The sequence below is a fragment of the Oryctolagus cuniculus genome, chromosome 2 (genome assembly GCF_051225735.1).
Source record: "Oryctolagus cuniculus isolate XC-2025 breed Fujian yellow rabbit chromosome 2, ASM5122573v1, whole genome shotgun sequence".
Taxonomy (NCBI): domain Eukaryota; kingdom Metazoa; phylum Chordata; class Mammalia; order Lagomorpha; family Leporidae; genus Oryctolagus; species Oryctolagus cuniculus.
Window position 1 is genome coordinate 103,679,595 of NC_142868.1, and position 22,530 is coordinate 103,702,124.

The 22,530-nt window shown below is 41.2% G+C and overlaps 1 protein-coding gene across 4 annotated transcripts in view; it reads left to right on the plus strand.

Moving 5' to 3' along the window:
* Positions 1 to 14,760, plus strand: part of ARMC3 (armadillo repeat containing 3) — a 96,856-nt gene extending 82,096 nt beyond the window's left edge. For all 4 annotated transcript variants that reach the window (XM_051834347.3, XM_051834369.3, XM_051834379.3 and 1 more), the window contains 3 exons: positions 6,188 to 6,388; positions 9,386 to 9,548; positions 12,544 to 14,760. In XM_051834347.3, the coding sequence (XP_051690307.3) occupies positions 6,188 to 6,388; positions 9,386 to 9,548; positions 12,544 to 12,753 (574 nt within the window). In that variant the 3' untranslated portion in view covers positions 12,754 to 14,760. The remainder of the gene's footprint in view (positions 1 to 6,187; positions 6,389 to 9,385; positions 9,549 to 12,543) is intronic.
* Positions 14,761 to 22,530: the final 7,770 nt, after the last annotated feature.

Consider the following 22,530-nt stretch of genomic DNA (forward strand, 5'->3'; position numbering starts at 1 on the left):
ATAATAAAATATTAAATAAAAATTATAGTGAAATAAATGTGATGGGACTTACACATTACAACCATAAAGCACTTATGGCAGAATTTTTTAAATTATTAAATAAGTACAGAGACATATCAAGTTGAAATATTGAAAAGTATAATATAGTAAAATGTCTCATCCCATAGCTGATCTACTGGTTAGTTAAATCAAACTTCAGCAGGATTTTTTGTAGATGCAGACTGATATTTAAACTTTATGGAAAGAACTTTGAAGAAAAAATTTGAAATAATCATTGTACCTGACTTTAAGACTTACTGTCAAGCTGCAGTGACTAAAAAAGTGTAGATTGGTGAAGGTATGGACAGATTAATAGAAAGAATAGAATGCAGAAGTAGTTGACACACAAAAATGGTCAGTGAAATTTTAACTGAAATTAAAAATACAGATTCTCATGAGGTTATAAGAAATAATAGAGATCCGTTTAGTGTACATTAAGTAAAGATTTCAGTCGTTTGCACCCCCATAGAAACACAAAGTGAAATATACTGTTTGAGTACTCGTTATAGCATTAAGCCTCAGTGTACAGCACGTTAAGGACCGAGATCCTACATGAGGAGTAAGTGCACAGTGACTCCTGTTGTTGACTTTACCAATTGACACTCCTGTTTATGGCATCAGTAATCTCCCTATGCACCAGTTATGAGTTTCCAAGGCTATGGAAGCCCCTTGAGTTCTCCGACTCTTATCTTGTTTAGACAAGGTCATAGTCAAAGTGGAGGTTCTCTCCTCCCTTCAGAGAAAGGCACCTCCCTCTTTGAAGACCTGTTCTTTCCACTGGGATCTCACTCACAGAGATCTTTTTGCCAGAGTGTCTTGGCTTTCCATGCCTGAAATACTCTCATGGGCTTTTCAGCCAGATCCGAGTGCCTTTAGGGCTGATTCTGAGGCCAGAGTGCTATTTAGGACATCCGCCATTCTATGAGTCTGCTGAGTATCTCACTTCCCATGTTGGATCACTCTCCCCTTTATTTATTCTATCGGTTGGTGTTAGCAGATACTAGACTTGTTTATGTGCTCCCTTTGACTCTTAGTCCTTTCATTAGAAATTTTCAATTCCCAACTTGACTCTCACTGGGATTAAACATGACAATAGGTCTGATCTGATTTCATCATCATTTAAAAAAAATCATCTATTATTTTTCACTTTATGTTTCTGTGTGGGAGCAAACTGTTGAAATACTTAAGGTATACTAAGCTGATCTTCTGTATATTAAGATAATCGAAAATGAATCTTGATGTGAATGGAAGGGGAGAGGGAGTGGGAAAGGGGAGGGTTGTTGGTGGGAGGGACGGTATGGGGGGGGGAAGCCATTGTAACCCATGAGTCGTACTTTGGAAATTTATATTCATTAAATAAAAGATAAAAAAAAAAAAAACCCAAAAAAAAAAAAAAACAAAAAAAAAAAAAAAAGAAATATACCAGGGGATTCCAATTCAAAAAAAAAAAAAAAAGAAATAATAGAGATCCTATGTACCAATCATGAAATTTTGAAAGCTATAGCACCATATCATAATTATAATATTGATATGGGCTCAATCCAGTGACTTATTCAGGTGTTCCACTTCTCTCTGTGTGTGGGTATTTAGCTCTATACAGTGTTATAACACGTAGATTCATGTGCAGTTAAGATAATGACAGATTTTGTCACTACATGGACCTTATATTTCTAATTGTTCCAATATGATTTGTTGGGAAGGCTATCTTCTTTCCATTGAGTTCGTTTTTCACTTTTGTCAAAAATTTCGTGAGCATATTTATGTGGGCCTATTGCTGCTCCTCTGTTGTTACATCAGTATATGTCTCTATCCCTCCTTTGGGGTCAAGCACTCTTTTTCACAGTAGTTGTGTAGTAAACATTGATATCAAGTATAGTTAGTCTTCCTACTATTTTTCATTTAGCTATTCTACATAGACTGTGCCTTTTCATATAAATTTTAGAATAAAATTTTTTGTCTAAAAGAAAACTTTGCTGAGATTTTATAGGAATCGTATTAAAAGATCACATTAGAGGACTGATGTCTTCAATATGTTGTATCTTCAAATACATGAAAGCAGTGTGTCTTTCCATTTATTTAGGTCTTTACTATTTATTTCAACAAAATGCTTTATTTTCCTCACTCAGACCATATAGGAATTTAAAACGTGGAATTCCTATATGCTTTATAAAGTTTATACCTAAATGTTTAATTTTCTTTGGAGCAATTGTAAATACTCCCAAATGTTTTGGTTTCAAGTTTGCTTTCCATGTGTTCATCGTTACTATTTAGAAACATGAGTGATTTTGAGCTTATAGCCTGAGACCTTATTGAATGCACTTATTAGTCCCAGGAGATTTTGGTAGATTCCTTAGGATTTCCTGCACAGACAGGCTTATCCTCTGCTCCGTCTTCAGCTCGACGATGTTTGATTTTGAGGTGTCTGGGTGTGCATTTCCTTGGGATTACCTTACTGGCATTCACTGAAACTGTTGACCATGTACATTTGTACAAATTGATGAAACCATGACAACCGTTATTTATCTGATTATTCCTGTATTTCACCTTTTCTCCTTAACTTTGATGACACTAGTATTAGATCTTTTATGTTATACCCCTGAGAGACTGTCAATTTTACATTGTTCAGATCGGATCATTTTTACTTCTCTATCTTCAAATTCACTGATTCAATGCTCTGTTATCTCTATTTTGCTTTTAAATCCATTCAGGGAGGGTTTTTAAAAGAGATTTATTTACTTACTTGAAAGAGTTAAAGAGAAAGAGGGAGAAACAGAAAGAGAGAGAAAGATCCTCCACCTGCTGGCTCACTCTCCAGATGGCTACAATGGCCAGCACTGGGCCAGGCTGAAGCCAGGAGCCAGGAGCCTCCTCTGGGTTTCCCACATGGCTGCCAGGAGCCCAGGCACTTGGGCCATCTTCTGCTGCTTTCCCCAGGCCATCAGCCAGAAGCCAGACCAGAAGTGGAGCAGCCAGAGACAACCCAGTGCCCATTATGGGATGCCGGCAACACAGGTTGTGTGGCTCCACCTGCCACACCATTAGACCCCAAGGAGTTGGATTTTATTTTGATTGCTGTATTTTCCACTTAAAAATTTTATTTTTACATCTCCATTCCTTTCTAAGACTTTCTAACTCTCTATTCATTTCAAGAGTGCTTGACTTTTCTCCTTGGAGCATTTTGTGAGATTAATAGCTTTTATCCAGATGTTGGTGTCTTTGAGTGTTTTTTTCCCATATGAGTTGAGATTTTCCTAGTTCTTCACATGATAAAAAATTTCAGTTATATTATGTTATAAGTCCTAAGGGCTTTAGTCACATCCTAAGACTACCCCTTTTGTGTGTGTGTTATTGCAGTTATTTTTTCATGGTTGGATTCAGGCTGTAAATTTCTTTTTTTAAAAAAGATTTATTTATTTATTTGAAAGTCAGAGTTACACAGATAGAAAAGGAGAGGCAGAGAGAGAGGCCCTCCATCCACTGGTTCACTCCCTAATTGGCCTCAATGGCCAGAGCTGTGCCAATCTGAAGCCAGGATCCAGGAGCTTCCTCCAGGTCTCCTACACAGGTGCAGGGTCCCAAGGAGTTGAGCCATCTTCTACTGCTTTCCCAGGCCATAGCAGAGAGCTGGATTGGAAGTGGAGCAGCTGGAATTAGAACCAGTGCCCATATGGGATGCCAGCACTGCAGGCGGTGGCCTTATCTGCTATGCCACAGTGCCTGGCCCCAGGCTGTAAATTTCAATCAATATCCCCGTGGGGTGTCATTCCAATGTCAATCCAGTTTTCAAAGCCTTCGCAGTGCCACTTTGATCAATCTTGCATATATTCTAACTAGCATCCAGTTTGGAGTTTGAGTGGTAGTCTATCCCTTTGTTCTCAAATTCAATCAGTTCTCAAAGTCTGTATGTGTCGCTTAGAGTCAAAGCATGCATGCACAGATCAGGATAAGCCCAGGGATTCAGAAGCAATGTTAAGGTGTTGCATTATGACTTCTTTCTGTCCATGATCTCCCTTGTCATTTCCGGTTGCTTGGTGTTTCCCTTTAGCTCATTTACCAGAAAATTTTATTTATTCTGCTCTGTTACACTCCTACCATGACTGCACCCCTGTATGCAGCCGAACATCAAGTGGTCTGGGTGAGAATAAAGCCATTTTAGGCTCTGATAGTCTCTTAGTGTCACCACTGTCACAGGATTCTTAGGAATTGAGGTGCATCAGAATGGAGAAAAATAAGAAATAACAAAGCAGAGACTTCTCCACTCCCTGTCTTCCCTGTTTCTCAGGAGGGCTTCTCCCTGAGTTTTCTTCATGTTAAAGCCGATGTCCAGATATTGGCTAGGTTTAGTTCACCATGGGGAATGGAAGAAAATAATATGGAAGATAAGCTCACCATCAGTTCAGCACTCATTCTCAGTCTTCTCTGATCTTCCTGCTGCTACTTGCTTTTCAGGGTCTTCAAGTAGTTGTTGCATGCATCTTGTCCAGCTTTTATGATTATCTTCAATGGAGATGTCAAGTTGCAGTGTTCTTATTCCATATTCCCAGAATGAGAATCCATGCCAATGTTTTTGTTCAGCTCATTAATTAATGAGAGAACCAGTAAGATGTTGATACTGGTTCAACAAACATTTGAGGTATAAGGTATTTATATCCAATTTAATTAAGGAATACTAGAAAAAGATTGATGAGTTATAAAAAAACTGGATGAAATCTTACAAGACAATTAACTGCAATATTTGGTAGTATCTTTTTCATTAGATGGAAATTATCTGCTTTTCAATTAAATAAAAATTTGCATGTTAACTAGTAATCCTCTATGTCCAGAACTCTCACTAGTAGGAAGTAATATTTTTACTGTTTCCTAATAAAATTAATAGGAAATAGTGTCTTCATTAATTGGAAATAGCGTTTTTACTATTTACTAAGAAAATTCTCCTTTTACTAAGTATAGAACTAAGTATGTCTCCCTAAATAAATCTTGGGTGACTTGGAAAATAAGTGCCAATCTTATGTTGTTTTTTGCTTTATTTCCATGTTTTGGATATTTTTTTCTTGAAAATGGTAACACAAATTCTTGCAAAAGATAACTAGAGGCCAGCGCTGTGGCATAGTAGGCTAAGCCTCTGCCTGTGGCACCGGCATCCCATATGGGCACCAGTTCGTGTCCTGTCTGCTCCTCTTCTAATCTAGCTCTCTGCTTATGGCCTGGGAAAGCAGTGGAAGATGGCCCAAGTGCTTGGGCCCCCGAACCCACATGGGAGACCCAGAAGTACCTCCTGGCTCCTGGCTTCAGATCAGCCCAGCACCAGCCATTGCAGCAACTGGGGAGTGAACCAGCAGATGGAAGACCTTTCTCTCTTTCTCTCTCCCTCTCTCTGTAACTCTGCTTCTCAAATAAGTAAATAAAATCTTAGAAAAAATATCTCAACCAAAGCAAGATACGATATAAAACTAGCTTAGACTCTCTGAGGTGGCAAACTAAATTTTTTTCAGTTCAGTAAATATTAAATATATACTTGCTGAGTACCTGATACTTTGCAGATATCTATACAGAAGCCCAATATGATTTAATAATATATGTATTACATAGTATTTTCTTTTTTTCTTTTTTATTTTATTTATTTATTTTTTTGACAGTCAGAGTGGACAGTGAGAGAGATAGAAAGGTCTTCCTTTGCCGTTGGTTCACCCTCCAATGGCCGCCGCGGCCCGCACGCTGCGGCCGGCGCACCGCGCTCATCCGATGGCAGAAGCCAGGTGCTTCTCCTGGTCTCCCATGGGGTGCAGGGCCCAAGCACTTGGCCCATCCTCCACTGCACTCCCGGGCCACAGCAGAGAGCTGGCCTGGAAGAGGGGCAACTGGGACAGAATCCGGCACCCCGACCGGGACTCGAACCCGGTGTGCCAGCGCCGCAAGGCGGAGGATTAGCCTTGTGAGCCACGGTGCCGGCTACATAGTATTTTCTTAAAATTAGTTTCTTCTATGTAATATAGCCTCTGTAAATGAAAATTTTAAACAGGATGTTTAAAGATGTTGAGTTCTAAGACGCCCTGTTTCTGTCATGCTTTTCAGATTAACTCAGAACACAGTGTTTGCTGATTTGTTTAACAGAGGGTGTCATATTGGTTGCTGTCGTTTACTCTTGTAGGAAAGGCAGAGGAAGAAGAGAAGAGGAAAAAGCAAAAGAGGAGGAAGAGGTTCTGGCAGTACCAAAATTGACTGGAGAAGGGACCCTTGATAAAGAATGGTACCCTCCCTCTGACCCTGACTTCTGTATCTATGTATATGAGGTGACCAAGTCAATACTGCCCATCACAAATATTAAGGAACAGATCGAAGTTCTTGCCAAGTAAGTTTCTGAGTCTAAATTCCTGAGTTTTAAAATTTAGTGATCTGCTTTCTCAGTCAATTTTCAGACAAATACAACATAATAAAATTGAAATTTATAGCTCCTGCACTCTGACTCTGACAATGAATTGAAACACCATGAACTGAGAAAGTTCTCAATTTCTACTTTAGGCCACATTTCCACTAAGCATCAGAGCTGAGAGCTGGAAATTGCTTACAGGAAAATGCCTATTATTTTTTCCAGCTAAACATCTTTCCATGTGATCCTGAATAAGTTATAAATGAATCAAGTTTTAAAATTATATAATTTCTTATGTGAATGGAGTACTCAGAATTTAATGGAATCATACTGTGAATGCTTTATGAACTCACAAATTATTCTTGATACAAATAGCAGGCCTCTTTCTGTTACACGTCTGTTTTTGTTGTGTTTCACATTGTTCTAAAGTAGGGTATGAACATCCTAAGAGATGGTTGCATGGGCAGGCTCAGGATTCTATGAAAGTCCAGGAAGTTGCACTCTTCATAGAATTTGTTTTGCTTATTTGTTTGTGAAGTGACACGCTGACAGTAAGGACTCCATTTTATAGACAAACAAGACTCCATCTTGGAAAAAGCACCCCCCAGCGTGAGACTGGTCTAAAACTAAAACAACAACAGCACATCACATCCTGCCTAACAGAACACAGAAATCCCCTAGCTTGATCACTCAGGCATGAAACAGATAGGCTGCACCTGGGCTAATGTCAAGATTGTGTTCTGTGTAAGTCCTGTATATGATTTATATCAACACCTGGACTAATGTCAAGATTGCAATCGGTATGGTCAAGATTGTAATTGGTATATGATTTAGGTCAGCTTGACCCTAGCACCCATGTATTCCTCTCCCCTCCTCATGGTTTTTGCCTTTGTCAACCCTGTTGCTTACAGCTCCGAGGTGGGCATGAGCCCACTCTCGACCACCAACAATAAAGAACTCTAAAGTTTATCAGTGCATGGCACTCCTCTATTTCGTCCACGTGGGTACATTTGTTTTTGGTTTTTTGAGAGGGAGAAAGAGAGAGCATGTTTCCTTTCTCAGGGTCATTCCCTAAATACCTACAATGGCAAAGGTCTGGGTCAAGTGGAAGTCAGGAACTGGGCTCCATTCCCATGTGGAGGCAGGGACTCAACAACCTGCTACCTCCCAAGATGCACATTACAAGGAAGCCAATGTCAGGAGTAGAAGCTGGGACTTGAATCAGGGTACACCAACACAGGACACGTGCATCCCAACTGGCATCTTAACCGTTAAGTTAAATGCCAACTCAGGACTGTTGCATCTGACTCCACTAAGGGAAGGCTGAGAACTTGATATCTATAACCGATTAGGAATCACTGTGATTGACATCACGTAGTAGGTGAGCCGCCAGCTTTTGAAATAGCTGCCATCTCTATGAGAGCTTGGGTCTACTCCAAAAACAAGTGAGTTGCAATCATCGAACTTGAATGTGACAACTTTCAAGTTACGAGATCATTGACTTCTTGTCAGCCAGGTCTAGGAGAGAATATTTTAGGCCACAAAGTTTTCCTGGTATCCTTGAGAGGTGATGATTCAAGCAGAACTCTGATTCAGCTCCTCTGACTCATGTAAACGTTTGCCGAATTTACTCATGCTCTATTAGAAACATTTTTTTTATCATTCCCAAATAACTGACTTTTTTCAGCTTGAGCCACTCCAAGCTAGACAGAAATGTAGAAATATTTCCTCACATCTTTGATTCCTTGGCATTCACTACAAGTACCTCTGGCTGGATGGAACCGTGGGTCAGTTCAGCAGATTTCTCTCGAAATATTTGTTTTGTTATTGTTATTGTTGTTTTGGTTTTAGAGTTTTGCTTTGTTTTGTTTTAACCATTGTTTTTTGCTTGGTTTCACATACAGCAAGAGGAAATTCTGTTTAATTCTGCCTTTACTCCAAGAGTGTGGTGATAGAGGATTAGTTGACAGTTTTGCAGGTGTGTTTCCTGACTTCTTCAGTTAGAACTCAACACAAGGAGACAACTCACAGATTCAGCATACTACATGGATCCTACCTTGCTCACTGGTCTGTTACTACATCCCTCCCCCTTCTCGTCTCTTCCTGGTCTTCTGTCTCCTCTAATTTCAATGTCACAGAATGTCAAATCTTTTTCTAAATTGGAACAAATAATACATTTTAGAAGAAACATTAAAATAATAAAATATGAAAGTTCTTGTAATTCAAATGGGAAAACCTTTATGTTTGTCTCATTCTGAGTTTAAATTCCTTGAAAGAAGTATAATGCCTTGGAATTCAGATTAAAATATTTAAAAGTATTTTTCAAAAGTAAGATAGGGACAGGTGTTATGGCATAGTAGATTAAGCCACCTCTTTGTATGCCTACATTCCATACTGCAGCACCAGTTCCAGTCCTGGCTACTCCACTTCGGATTCAGCTCCATGCTAATACACCTGGAAGACAGCAGATGGTGGTTCAAGCACTTGGGTCTCTGTCACCCACATGAGACCCAAATGGAGTTCTTAGCTCTTGTTTCAGCCTGACCCAGCCCCAGCTGTTGCAGCCATTTAGGGAGTGAACCAGCAGATGGAAGATACCTCTATCTCTATCTGTCTCTCTCTCTCTCTGTCACTCTGCCTTTCAAATAAATAAAATTTTTAAAAAGAACAAAAGAAAGATAAAAATTTTAAACGGCATTGATATTTAGTGTTAGCTGACATATATCTTCTTATAAATACTGGGAAAATTAGCATTCATTTTCTTCATGTCAAACAAAGTTACTAGAATTTCAATTTATGTTCGCATACAATAAGCTCATCAACCTTGTTACTGTAAGTACATTTTTAAAGTAAAGCCAACAATAAAAATTCAGAGGAAATGTGTCTTTTACACATATAATTGTGCATGTGTGTAATATACAATGTATTGAAAATAAAATATTAAACTTGATTGATTTGATCTCAATGCAATTGACACAGGTATGTGGCAGAAAAAATGGGTGGTAAGATCGCAAAAGAGAAAATGATTTCTTTTGGTTGGGAACTCCACATAAGTGAGCTAAAATTCCAACTTAAATCCAATGTTGTGCCAATTGGACAGATCAAAAAAGGAATCTTCTACCACCGGGCTTTGCTTTTCAAGGTATTGGAGATATTTTGCCTCATTTGCCATTAGATAAAAATGTTGTCTTTAGCATATTAAAATGAACCTGTTTTTAGCATTTAACTGCATAATATAAGTCCTGTCATTTAGATATACTTACATTTAAATATAAGGGTACTTTAAAAAGTTTACGGAAAAACTGAAATTAAAAGATAAATTTAGGGTCAGGGGTTTGGACTAGTGACTGGGATTCCGGTTCTGAGGTCACTGCCCGGCTCTTGCTGGTGACTGTAGCCTCCTGCTGATAAAGATCCTGAAAGGCAGTGGTGACAGCTCTCTTGCAGGGACAAAGGAACCAGGGCAAAAATGAAGACAGGAAGACCAACTAGAGGGTGACTGGAGCAAGAAGCATGGCTGACCCTCCGCTAATGCTATGCAGTGCAGATGTGGAAGAGGGGATGTGTTCAGAGGGAAATGGCGCATATAGAACCGAAAGGAGTCGGTGACTGTCTAGGTGTGGTGGGAAAGACTGCACGAGAGAAACACTGTGTTTCCAGTCTCTGGGTGGCTGCTGAAGAAAATGAGATTATTGACTGAAATGGAAGACTAGAGAAGGGTCAGTTTAAGAGACAGGGCAATCTTTTATTCAGTTGTATCAGTGACTGACACATTAATAGAAGCTGAAAACATGTTTCTGAAATGTTCATACTCTCTTCCAAATACTTGTAACCACACCACATCCAGGTGAATCTTATTTGCAGTTCCAACCTAATTCTATTTAGCATTCAAATGCCAACCTTTCCTATTTTCTTACATTTCTTGCTTTATCAAGTCTTCCTTCTCTATTGTCTTAAATCTATGTATCTATATTAGCTATTGCCCTTTAAATTACAAACACGCTTAAGTCTACAATACATAGAGAAAATGTAAAATCCTTTCTCATAATACCTGCAACTCCTACTATAGCTCACTTTTAGCTACCTGATAGGCACTTGATAAATATTATAGTAAACACTCTCCAAAATGCCAAAGGTTGACAGTAGTCCCCCCTACCTTTAAGACAAGAAAATTCATGCTTAGAGAAATAATTCATCCAAGGTCAACCAGAGGTGGAGCTAGAATTTAAATTCATGCCTATTTGAAACAAAAACCTACCGCATTACTTCTACCATAGATAATTATCATTCTCAGTCCAAATTCCGGGACACCTCAGCATAGCAGGTAATCAATACATTAAATTAATCTATATATACCTAATATTCAAACAAAACAATTCCGCCCTGTGGTATTGTTAGCTACTTAACTTTTAAGCACGTGGAATATGTTATACCTCATTTCACTTTTATCACGCCACCATGAGGAAGCTGCTATTATTTTCATTTCATGGTTGAAGAAATGGAAGCTCACTTGCTTGCGGTGAGTGGCCAGTAAGCTTCTGAGCTGAACTGAAATTCAAACCCAGGCAGCCTGAGCCGCCTCTCTCATTCACTATGATATGACTGAGAAATTTCCAGAGATCAGGATTGAACATAGGGAGAAACAGCTTCCAAGGAACATAAGCAACCTCCGGTGAAAGTGGCAGCAAACAGCCTGCAAGGACTGTTATGGGCAAGGCGGAATCTGTTACCTAGAGAAGCATTCTAAGTACAAGCATAAGTACGGTGCACAACGCGATGACATTTTAAAGGTGAGGAAACCACTCTCTCTCTCTCACACACACACACACACACACACACACACACACACACACAGAGGAAGTGCGCAGGAATAGAGCGGGTCAGAAAGTGTCGCTCCCCCTCTTCGTGGAGGAGCAACACAGGACCCTGCGCTGTTCTTTCGTCTGCTCGGCCCTCCCCGGGTTTGCTGCTGGTTCTTCCCGGGTTGGCTACTATCCCTTCCACCTCCGTGGAAGGGCAGTTCCCCCTGGCCGCATTCCCCACTTCCGCAGGGGAGCGGCACACCGCCGGCCGGCTCTTCTCGGGGGCTGCACAGGTGTTCCTTCAGCTAGATGTTCCCCATAGATGTTCCTGGTGCATGCCGTCTCTCTCCTCCTTTATAGTCCTCCTCCGCCAATCCTAACTCGGCTGCCCACACGCCGAGTACGCTGCTCTCCAATCAGGAGCAAGTCCTACAGTTAATTGGTTGAACTGGAGGCAGCTGTGCGGAAGCTGTTTACTTCTCTCCCAGCGCCATATTGTGGGAGAGCAGATGCATAGAATAAGTCTTAATTCCAGTAACTTAGTCTAGTCCGGATTGCTCCCCACAGAAAGGGAAAAGGATGGGGGCGGGAAGAACAGATAGGGTGCCTCAGCGCCCTGTCCAGTCCTCCTTTGCAGGGAGAAGAGAGCAAGCCCCTCCCAGCTGCCTGGCCTCTGATGAGGTTGGAAGGGGTGTGGCTACATGGTACTTACCCCAGATCCCAGGTGAGGGGAGAAACATCCTGGGATAGGGGTTATTTGACTGACAAGTAGGCAGATAGAATTACATAGGGCAGGCTGGTGTGTGTGTGTGTGTGTGTGTGTGGCTTCCAGCTTATGGCCCTACTCTTTACCTTACCCCAACTCAAGAAGACCCAGTCACAAACCTGCTCCCCGGCACCCATCTACATTATATAGAATAAACTGACTTGATATAGGTCCCTGCTGATCTAATGCCTCCATTCAATCCCACAGCATATCACAGCACAGCATACAAGTGTGGAACAGTTGACAGAGAGCCTGTGGAATAGCCACTGTTCAGTCCCCTTTGTCAACCTGGTGCTGATGCAACACACCGTAGCTTACCTGAAAGTTGTCACTTGCCAGCAGGATCTACACAGGGATTTGTGAGCTTTGCAGAATCCTGAGGAAAAAGGAGCTTGCCACATTGGATCTCCTCCTGTGACAATGTTCCACATTTTGACGCTTCCTCTCTAAGCATGTCTTCCCAGGAGTTGCATGCTTCAAGTACTGCAGCCAAGGTGGGCTTATGCCTAAAGATTTTTCTCTACCCCTCCTCCTCATCACCCTTGGTTGGTCTTTTGTTTTTCCCACAGGCTCTCGCGGATCGGATTGGCCTCAGCTGCTCTCTAGTTCGAGGGGAATATGGCCGAGCTTGGAATGAAGTGAAGCTGGTGAATGTGTCTCCTAAGGCAGTGACTGGGGGCTTCTCCCTGCCGGATGTATACATTGTTGACCTCATGTTCCATCCGGGCGCACTGATGAAGTTAGGAACTAAAGAGGCCGACCTCTACAGATTTCTTTAAACTATCAGAACACAAGGAGGGTTCGAACAGGAAATGCACTATATATACTTTCTAGAAAGTCCACCAATTGATTTTATTTTCTGTAGAAATGCGGACTCTTCGGTTGAGCTTTGATGTCCTTCTGATTTTTGGCTCTTAGCAAAGGTTCAGACATACTATTCTCACTGTTGCTCACATAAAGCTTATTGTCAAAATTAACCCAGCCCACCACTTGCTAAGGCGCACCTCTGCCACTAGGGACCACGTGTCAGCGCACACAGCGGCTGTTCTCCAGACAACGCTGCAGCTTGTGACTGCTCAAGAGCCTTCAGTTAAAAACAAAACAAAACTCACTGCTTTTTCAATTTCTTCAGTCACCTATCTCACTTTCGTTAAGATTTTTGATAGTTTCAGTATTTGTACATCTATTTTGGTACTGTATTACAAATTCTACTCAAAAGTTTTGTTCATATTTTTAAAACGTATTAAGAATGCCGTTTCTATTTTACTGAACAATAATCTTTCAAGCAGTATTTCAATAAAGAGTCTGTCTTATCTGTGTTAACTTAGAAAGCTATACATTTAAATATTTTTACTGTATTTGACTAAACATGTCTGATATTTTGGAAAACTTGGAAGTATAAAAATAGAGCAAATTTGCTGAGAAATTGTAGTTTTAGTATTGAGCGCAAAAGAGGGAGTAAATAGACATTTCAGGTGGTAAGGCCAAGGCAAGGAATGTGATGAATTCCATGGAGGGTGTATTTTCTAGTCAGTCATTAAACCTAAAGTTTACCTGCAGAATTATTTTCCTAGAGAGTGTTTTAAAATGAGATTTAATTTAGAAATGAAGGTGAACCTTATTTTGTCTGAACCAATCTATATTTAGAAAAGTAATTCTTTCTTTCTGAATTAAGTCCTTTATTTCAAATGGTGTGGTAATTATATTTATCACGTAATTTCATTACATTGGAGCACAGATTATAGGATACAAACCTATCTGTTTTAATACAGAGAACTGTAACAAGATAAAACTAAATAAAACTCAGCCATATGTGTAAAATCAGTAAGACCAGTGGTAAGCTTAGATTTCAAAATATATCCCTGGAAATGTCATGCATTCATTAGAAATGAATGAAAATTTGAGTCTACTCTCCAGCACCCAACGCAGAGGAGTATTGTTTCCGTTCTGTGATTTCTGCCAGGGTCAGCTAGATTAAAGCATGGAGCAGCTGCTTATAGGGCAGCGAAGACGAGAGGGATTTGTCTTTGGAAGATTCAGAGAAATGGCAAATTGTACTGTAGATAATAACACTTTCAAAAATCAAATCTTCTCAATTTCTGAAAAGAATCTTTTCTAGGCCAATGGCCTAGTATCAAAGTAGGATTAGGAAGAAGCTCTTCCATGCAGAGCCACGATAATATGGTTTGGTAGACACATTGGGAGGGGCAAGTGCTAAGGATCTTCTTCAGGAATTACATGCCATGGCCTGGCATAACAGTAATGTGGCCAGAACTAGACCCAGACAATAGGGGGCAGTGTCTGGAGCCACAGAGATTTGATTTAGGATCTAACTGTGGGGAAAATTCTGGAAACCCTGGCAACAGTTGTGGGTATGAGGTTTCAAAACAATTTATATCAAGCAATTTGTAGTTGTTCTTCTATCAGAATCAAACCTCAAGTTTCACTTATGGAGATAAAAACATTTCATTAAAATTGATATCTTTGAAAATAGCTATAACCTTAAGAGAGCTATTAATTACATGGTGAAATGGACAGTTGAGTAGAATCCTCCTTCACAAGCTTTCAATCTTTGTACAGCATCATAAATGAGAGTCTGGCACTTGAGTGGCAGCGGCCGAAGTGCTTGAGGTATCTGCCGATGCTTTTGCAGGCACAGTAGGAGGGAGCTGAATCGGAAGTGGAGCAGCCAGGACTCCAACCAGTGCTCATATGGGATGCCATCATCACAAGCAGTGGCTTAACACACTGCACCACAATGCTGGCCACTCTCTGACTTTCAAATTAAAAAAAAAATCAAGAAACCTTTATTATTTAGATGTTATATAACAGCAATTATATGGGCTTTGGAATCAGAGCTGAGAATAAGCCTTGCCACTCCATTTTTCTAACTATGTGACCTTGAAAAAATACTTTAACCTCTCTATTCCTCAGTTTATTGCTATGAAAAATGGAGATAAACAATAATAGCACATGCTTTACCATGTACCTGGTGTTGTTCCATGAAGTTTTAACTCTGCCATTAACCAAGTGATGTGACCCACAGTTAGCAAGTGAGAAGAGGGCTCGCAGTGAGGTAAAGTGACTTACCCAAAATCATTCATCTAATAAGAGGCAAGGCTTTGAATTTCAACAGTTTGGACCCAAAGGCTAAGATCCCAACCTATAAGCCTCATAAAGCTGCTGTAAGGATAAAATAAATGACAAGAGTGGGGCAGGGGCCATATGCAAGTGTGTTCATGTGCTTATAGTTAAGTTCATTCCCTTCTGCTTACCTTTAGATTGTTTTGAGAGAATTCTTTGTTTTCTGTGTGGCTCTTCCTTTAGATCCCTATATACAGTCAGACAGTAAGTATTTTAGACTTTGTAGACCATACATTCTCTGTTGCAGCTACTACATTCTGCTACTGCAGCACCAAAGCAGCCACAGTCGATCCCTAGACAATAAACATGTGGCGGGACAGATCTGGCTTGCTGGACACAGTTTGACAGTCCTAGCTTTACGTGATGAGCACTTTGAGTGTAAGGACACGGGAGGCACCAATCCTTGAATTTTACTTTTCTTGGTTTCTCTTGGCTGAAATAGTAATCTGCTTGTTGTTAATCCAATGGATGCCATAGTAAATGACTTGTTTTTCAACAATGATGAGGAAAAATCTGACCTATCTACAAAGGAAGTTAAATCTTCCTATCTTATGTATTTCTGTTGAGAATTGTGAAAGATCTGAGGTTTTACCTACTTACAAGCTAAATGCCATAGTTTTGTGGGTGTTGGCATAAGACATGAGAAAACTGGGTCACAGATAAAGGACATTTTCCACTCATAGCACAGCAAGAAGCACAAGCCAGACTATTTGTGTCCATTTGTCTTGCTCCTTGACTCACAGAGACAACATGGATAGACCAAGATGGACATCTACAAATGCGGTGGGCTGGATTACAGAACCCTAAATTGATAGATTCCAAAACTTTTATAGTGGCCAGTAGGGGGCATGCAGTGTTTGCTTCCAAGGCCACACTAACATCCTTGAAATGATAATCTGGAACAAAGGGGAGTTAGAAAGATATGCAAAGTTGCTCAGAGAAGGGTTTCCCAGCAGTTTCATCAATTCTTACAGTGTACACTTCACTTAGGCACTTCTCATATATAAAGTAGAGATGATTGGCACATAGTTAATCAAGATGTCTTTTATATATACTACATATATATATATACACTTATGACAGAATTACATAAGATTGGTCACAATGGATCAGCTCAATGACTGATGAAGCCAATTCTTTCTCTGGTAACACCAAAGGAGTATTCATGAGAAAGGATGATGGATATCTTCATTGTCATCCTGCTACACCCTCTTTCTAAATTTTGTCAAAAAGTTTAAGTTGTAATCCACATCAAGCCTCACCTTCCTCCGAGATTCTTCTGATATCCTTTGCTGATGAATTTCTTGAGCAGTGTGTTTGGCATTCACTTTGGTATTTTTTTTCATATTCTTACTGCCTCGATTTGCTATTTTTCTTAATGCATATGTATGTTGTGTAGTGGTGAAGAGCATACATGGTCCTTGGAGTCAGAGACTTGGATTTGAGTCCTATTTCTTCCATTCTCAGTTGTAGGATCTTTAGCAAATGTCTTGGTTTTCCTCATCTGTACTTCGTAAGGAATTACTGCTATTAGGAATCACAGTGTCAAAATACAGTGTCAAAAACAAAATCAGGTCAAGTAAGAATGTTGAGATTTTACTGTGCTTACCACAAAAACAGTTTGCAAACTTGAAGATATCAAACACTGTCTCCATTCTACAGCAGTTCCAACACAATTCATTAAGGAAGAACTACTCTGAATTTCTTCATGGTTGACAATAATATATTCTTTTATAAGGCAAACAGATGTCTGAACTTATGTGTCCATCACTAATTTAATGTACTGAAGCATTCTGACAAAGCTCTCTCACCTGGCAGAACTGTAGTCAGCCTTCTTAACCATCCCTAAACCCGTCTGTGAGCTTCCAGTAAAATCCAGTTTGGCAAAAAACCTGCTAAGTCAGCTTGACAAGAGGCACTGCCCCCCATCCTCAATCAAGACCTGATTATCTCAATATCTGCCCAGATTTCTTGTCCTCCACCATCTCCAGGTGATGTCTGAACATGCTGCCCTGTCTTCAGCAAGAATCCCGAGTCAGCGTGGTCACAAGCCCCTTGACCCCTGATGTTTCCTCCTAGCAATTTTTTATCCACTCATTCCCATACTATTCCTTGGCCTTAAATTTCCACTTGCCCATTCTGTATCTGAAGCTGAGCCCAATATCGCTCCCCCACAACAAGACCCATTGCGATGGTCCCTACACCTGCAACAGTGGTCCTGAATAAAGTCTCCTTTACCGTGTTTTAACAAGTATCATGAAGTATTTTTTTTCATTAACAATGCTGATCAAGGCAAAAGATTTACATTTATGTTTTTCTTATGTTTAGGGTTAGCCTTTTTGAGAAATAATAATTAAGTTATGTGGCTATGGGCAGTTTGCCTTTAAGTAGATGAAAGACCTTCAAAAAGTTCATTGAATATGTATATCACAAAAAAGCTATGCATAGATTTCAAACTTCTTGGTGTACCAACATAAATTTATCTTTTAATTTAATTTTCCATGAACTTTCTAAAGTACCCTACATGGCCTCCATTTTCATCAGTAGTAAGCATTTGACAACTATTAGCCATTATGCTTTTATTTGCTCCAATGAGAAAGCTTTCTCAGGTCTGGCATATACCTTATTCTCAATCAGCTTGATATTTGACTATCTTTATCCCTTAAATTAACTGATGTTAAAGGTTTAAAACGGGATTTTAATTAATTTTCATTTTCATTTGGATACTTTTGAAAGTAGTTGAGTGGTAAAGAAAACCACTCCTATGTCTGATTAGATTTCATTTTGCTTTTTAGTGTAGAGGATATGATGATTGCACAGTGATTTTTGAAACTGTGTAATAGGAAGTAAAAAAGCATAAATTCTTACTGTCTTTGCAGCTTATATCTGAGATCATTTCCAATTATGTAAGTGTTCTTTCCTTCGTCACCCACACCTTGCTACCTGTGTTTGGCTGCTTCGTTAAGAAGGATCTGCATTACCTCCGCTTTTATGACTTAGTGTTGCTGCCTGGAGGGTGGGGTTTGTGATTCTGAACAACTCACATGCATACTTACCTTTAAAGCACTATATGTGTAGTTAAGACTTCTCAGGTTTTTATCAGCCTCTTGGCAATGTGTAAGTCTCCAACTCGTCTAAGAGCCTTCCCCTGGCCACAGCTGGACAGGAACAGGCCCTTGTTTTCACAAGGCCCAGAAAATAGTATCTGCATTAGATGTGTTTCAGGCACAAGGGTCTGAACCCTGAGCCATGAGCTAAGAGTTATCAATTTCCTTTCCAGCTTACGGGTCTCTGCCCCCAAATCGTGCAGATGGTCTCTGATTATCTTGAGAAAGTCCCAGTGTGTTTATGCAAAACCAGCTAGCATACAAGTGGAATGAAGCACTTTGAAGTAGTCATTAATCATACTCAAAAGAACAGTTGAACAAACAGCCTTCTCTTACAAATCAGACATGCAAATTCACGCGAGTCACAGTTGTTAATTTATAGTGGCTTTTCTTTGAAAAATATGACTTTAAGGTCCATCTTTCCTTTTGATTTCATAGTTTTTACTTTTGGAAAAGCTGAAAAGCCCAGATGAAAGTATTTGTATCTGTATTATCTCTGTATTAGCAAGGCACCTAACAATGTACTAACTCACTGACGGTTTTGTTGTTGTTGTTGTTGTTTTGACAGGCAGAGTTAGACAGTGAGAGAGAGAGAGAGAGAGAAAGGTCTTCCTTCCATTGGTTCACCCCTCAAATGGCTGCTACAGCTGGTGTGCTGCGCCAATCTGAAGCCAGGAGCCAGGTGTTTCCTCCTGGTCTCCCATGCAGGTGCAGGGTCCAAGCACTTAGGCCATCCTCCACTGCCTTCCCAGGCCACAGCAGAAAGCTGGACTGGAAGAGGAGCAACCAGGACAGAACTGGCACCCCAACCAGGACTAGAACCCAGAGTACTGGTGCTGCAGGTAGAAGATTAGCCTAGTGAGCCACGGCACTGGCAATAGTTGTTATCTAAATAAACAATTTTGTTGCTGTGTGATTTCACTTACTTAGCTTCCAGGGGAAAGTATTCATTTATTTATTGTTTAATTTATTTCAAAGGCAGAGTAACTGAGGGAGGTGGGGAAGAAGAAGATAGAGAGGGAGGGAGAGAGATGGAGAGAAGGAGAGTGGGGGAGGGAGAGAGGGAGAGAGAGAGGAGGGGAGGGGAGGGGAGGGGAGGGGAGGGGAGGGGAGAGGAGAGGAGAGGAGAGGAGAGGAGAGGAGAGGAGAGGAGAGGAGAGGAGAGGAGAGGAGAGGAGAGAGAGAACTCCACCTATTGGTCACTCCTCAAATGCCCACAATAGCTGGGGCTGGGTCAGGCCAAAGCCAGGAGCCAGTAACTCCATCTGGCTCTCTTACAAGAGTAGCATTGCATAGGAGTGGACCATCATTTGCGGCCTCTCACGGTGCATTAGCAGAACTCTAGATTAGAAGTGGAGGCATGGAGTCGATGTTGTGGCCCAGTAAGTTAAAGCACCCTTGTGACAGCACCAGCCCACATATGAGCCCTGGTATAGAGTCTTGCTGCTCCACTTCTGAACCAACTCCCTGCTAATGTTCCTAGGAAGGCATCAGATGATGGCCTAAGTGCTTGAACCCCAGCCACCTATGTCAGAGACCTGAATGCAGTGTCAGTCTCCAAACCCCTGCAGTTTAGGCCATTTGGGGAAAGAACTAGTGGATAGATCTCTCTCCCTCTGTCTCTCCTACTCTCGCTCTTGTCCTTTTAAACAAAGAAAGAAAGAAATTTTTTTAAAAGCTACTGGATGCAGACATTCCAAGTAGCATTACTTAGCTCATTGTGCCACAACATAAAGTATCTTTTTGTTATTTTTAAATAACAAGAGAAGAGATAAATGGGCTGTTTCCCTAGAATCTTACAGAATAAAATGCTTGGCTTGTATTCCTTGAATACAATTATTTACTCCATTAGGGATTAGCATGAGAGGAAAAAATTTGACCCTTAGTGAGATTCAGGAGATTTCCCTTATGCAGTTACTATCATCTCTAGCTAAATAAGACAAAAATGACACTGGAGCTGAGAACTGCCATGCAGAAGTCACACTATGGCTTTGAGGAGCATCACAGCACTCAACAACAGCTCAGCCCTCGCCTGGTCCAGGAGTAATGATTGCCCGACATGCAGATTCCAGCTTGCTGTGTCTAATGCTGATGCATCATTCCATTCAGAGAACATACTAGTATGAAGTCCCACAGAAAGGAAATAAGAAATTAGGAAGACCTTGGTAAATCTCACCATATCAATCATTTGATTCCATTTGGACTCATTTTACACTCACCATTGAGTTAACTACCTAGTTGCATAACTCCTAAATTTCCACTCTCTTCAAGGGAGTGGGAGCCCAGGTTAGGTTAGGACAGGGGAATGGCATCCCAGTAGGAAACCCTAGAGCAGATCCTTAAGTCACTCCAGGAGAGAAGCCAAATGCATCCCTCAGCCCATCATTGACTGAGGCCCAGGACCTTCTGAGTCAGCTCCCACAAGAACACACCCTACCATTCGCATGTGCCATTGTGACTGGCAACCATATCAAAGATACCATGCAGGAGGGGCACACAAGCCCACAGGCATAGCTCAAAACGAATTTCTGTAGAGAAGGTCAGGATGTATCTTGACGAGTTGGGGGAGAAACTTCTACTTCTCTCTTATGATCAGTGGTGGGAGCCTGAAAAACAGATGAAAGTCGGGTTAGCAAGAGAAAAGACACATCTGTGAGGCAACTGCAGAAAAATGAGACCCAAAAGGTGCATAAAAGAGAAGGGCACTTCGGGAAGAGAGGTGACTTCTCAGGGCCCCTGGAGATCTACGTGGGAGCTCTGAGAACTTGCTGACAGCGTCTATTTAGGTGTGGCACTGATGTCTCCGGAGACGCATGCCTTCCCTGGTTGCTCCGGGAGAGGGATTAGAGACAGCTGCGTTCTTTCGTGTTTTCTTGGGAGGCTCTGCGTTTAGGTAGGTAAAAAATTAAAGGAATTCAGTACCTTCTTCTCAAATTAACTTTCGTCTCACAAGTAGTATATTCTGGACCCCTCAACTCCAAACTTTTCCTTAAGCCACGTCTATTTGCAAATCTCTGCTTGGGATAATAATATCTTGATATCTACCTTAACTTTGGATATGGGATTGTCCTTTACCTTTAATTTTTTTTAAGATTTACTTTATTTGAAAAGCAGAGTGACACAGGGAGAGAGAAGGGGAGAGACAACAAGCTTCCATTCACGTGTTCATTCCCCAAATGACCACAACTGCCAGGGCTGTGCCAGGCTGAAGCCAGGAGCCTGCAACTCTGACTGGGTCCACCACGTGGGTGGCAGAGGCCCGAGCACTTGCGCCATTTCCACTGCTTTTGCAGGCACATTAGCAGGCAATCGGATGGAAAGTGGAGCAGACAGGACACAAAGCAGCGCTCCAGTATGGGATGCATTGTAAGTAGCAGCTTAACCCACTGCTCCACAGTACCAGCTCCAGCTTTTTAAACTTTAGAATCAAACTTTTCTGAGTGACTGTGATTCTACAAAAAAAAAAACAGTTTTAAAGATAGGAAATAAACTGTGTAGCAGATCTGAACCCCATGCACTGAACAATGTGGCTGCACAAGAGGCCATCAGCTGTACAGTTTTGTTATGCCTGTTCCATTATTTGCTGAATGGGTGCGCTTGAGTAGCATGTCCCACCTCCTTGTCTTTCTACTTGGGCCACCAGAATATTGAATCACTGAACTCCTATGGCCTTGAAAATGTTCAGACACTAGGTTCCCTTTGGGCCACAGCACACACTGGTGTGCTATTTTTATTCTTGGAACTGGGGTCTGTTGTTTTCCTAAAGTCTGTATCCCCCCCTTTCCGGCTCCAGAGTCAATGACTCCCCGGTGTCATAATGGAGGGTGTATATTGTTAGTGCACGAAAAGTGCCATGATGCCGGAAAGGCATTCATCATCAGGACTTTAGAAAACACCCACACACAGACTGGAGCACAATTCCAAACACTCTCTGCAGGTGCCATGGAGGGAGACTGGACATGCAGGATTTTCAACCCAGAACATCCCTGGGCTGGTCCGACTCTGGCCCTGACTGAATGAGCAGCCTAAAGCAAGTCGCTCCCTGGCTTGGTTTCTCCACCTGGAAAACAGCGGTGCCAGCAGTGCCTTCCTGGTGGGGTGACAGCATCAAAGGATGAATGAACATTAATAACCCAGTGAGGACAGTGCCTGGCTCAGAGGACTCCCTTGAGGGTCTCCCTTTGCACAGCCCGCTCCTCACTGCCCTTTCACACACACACAGAGGGGGAATCTGAATATTAGAAATGATTCAGGGCAGTGCTGTGGTGCAGTGGGTTAAAGCCCTGGCTTGCAGCACCAGCATCC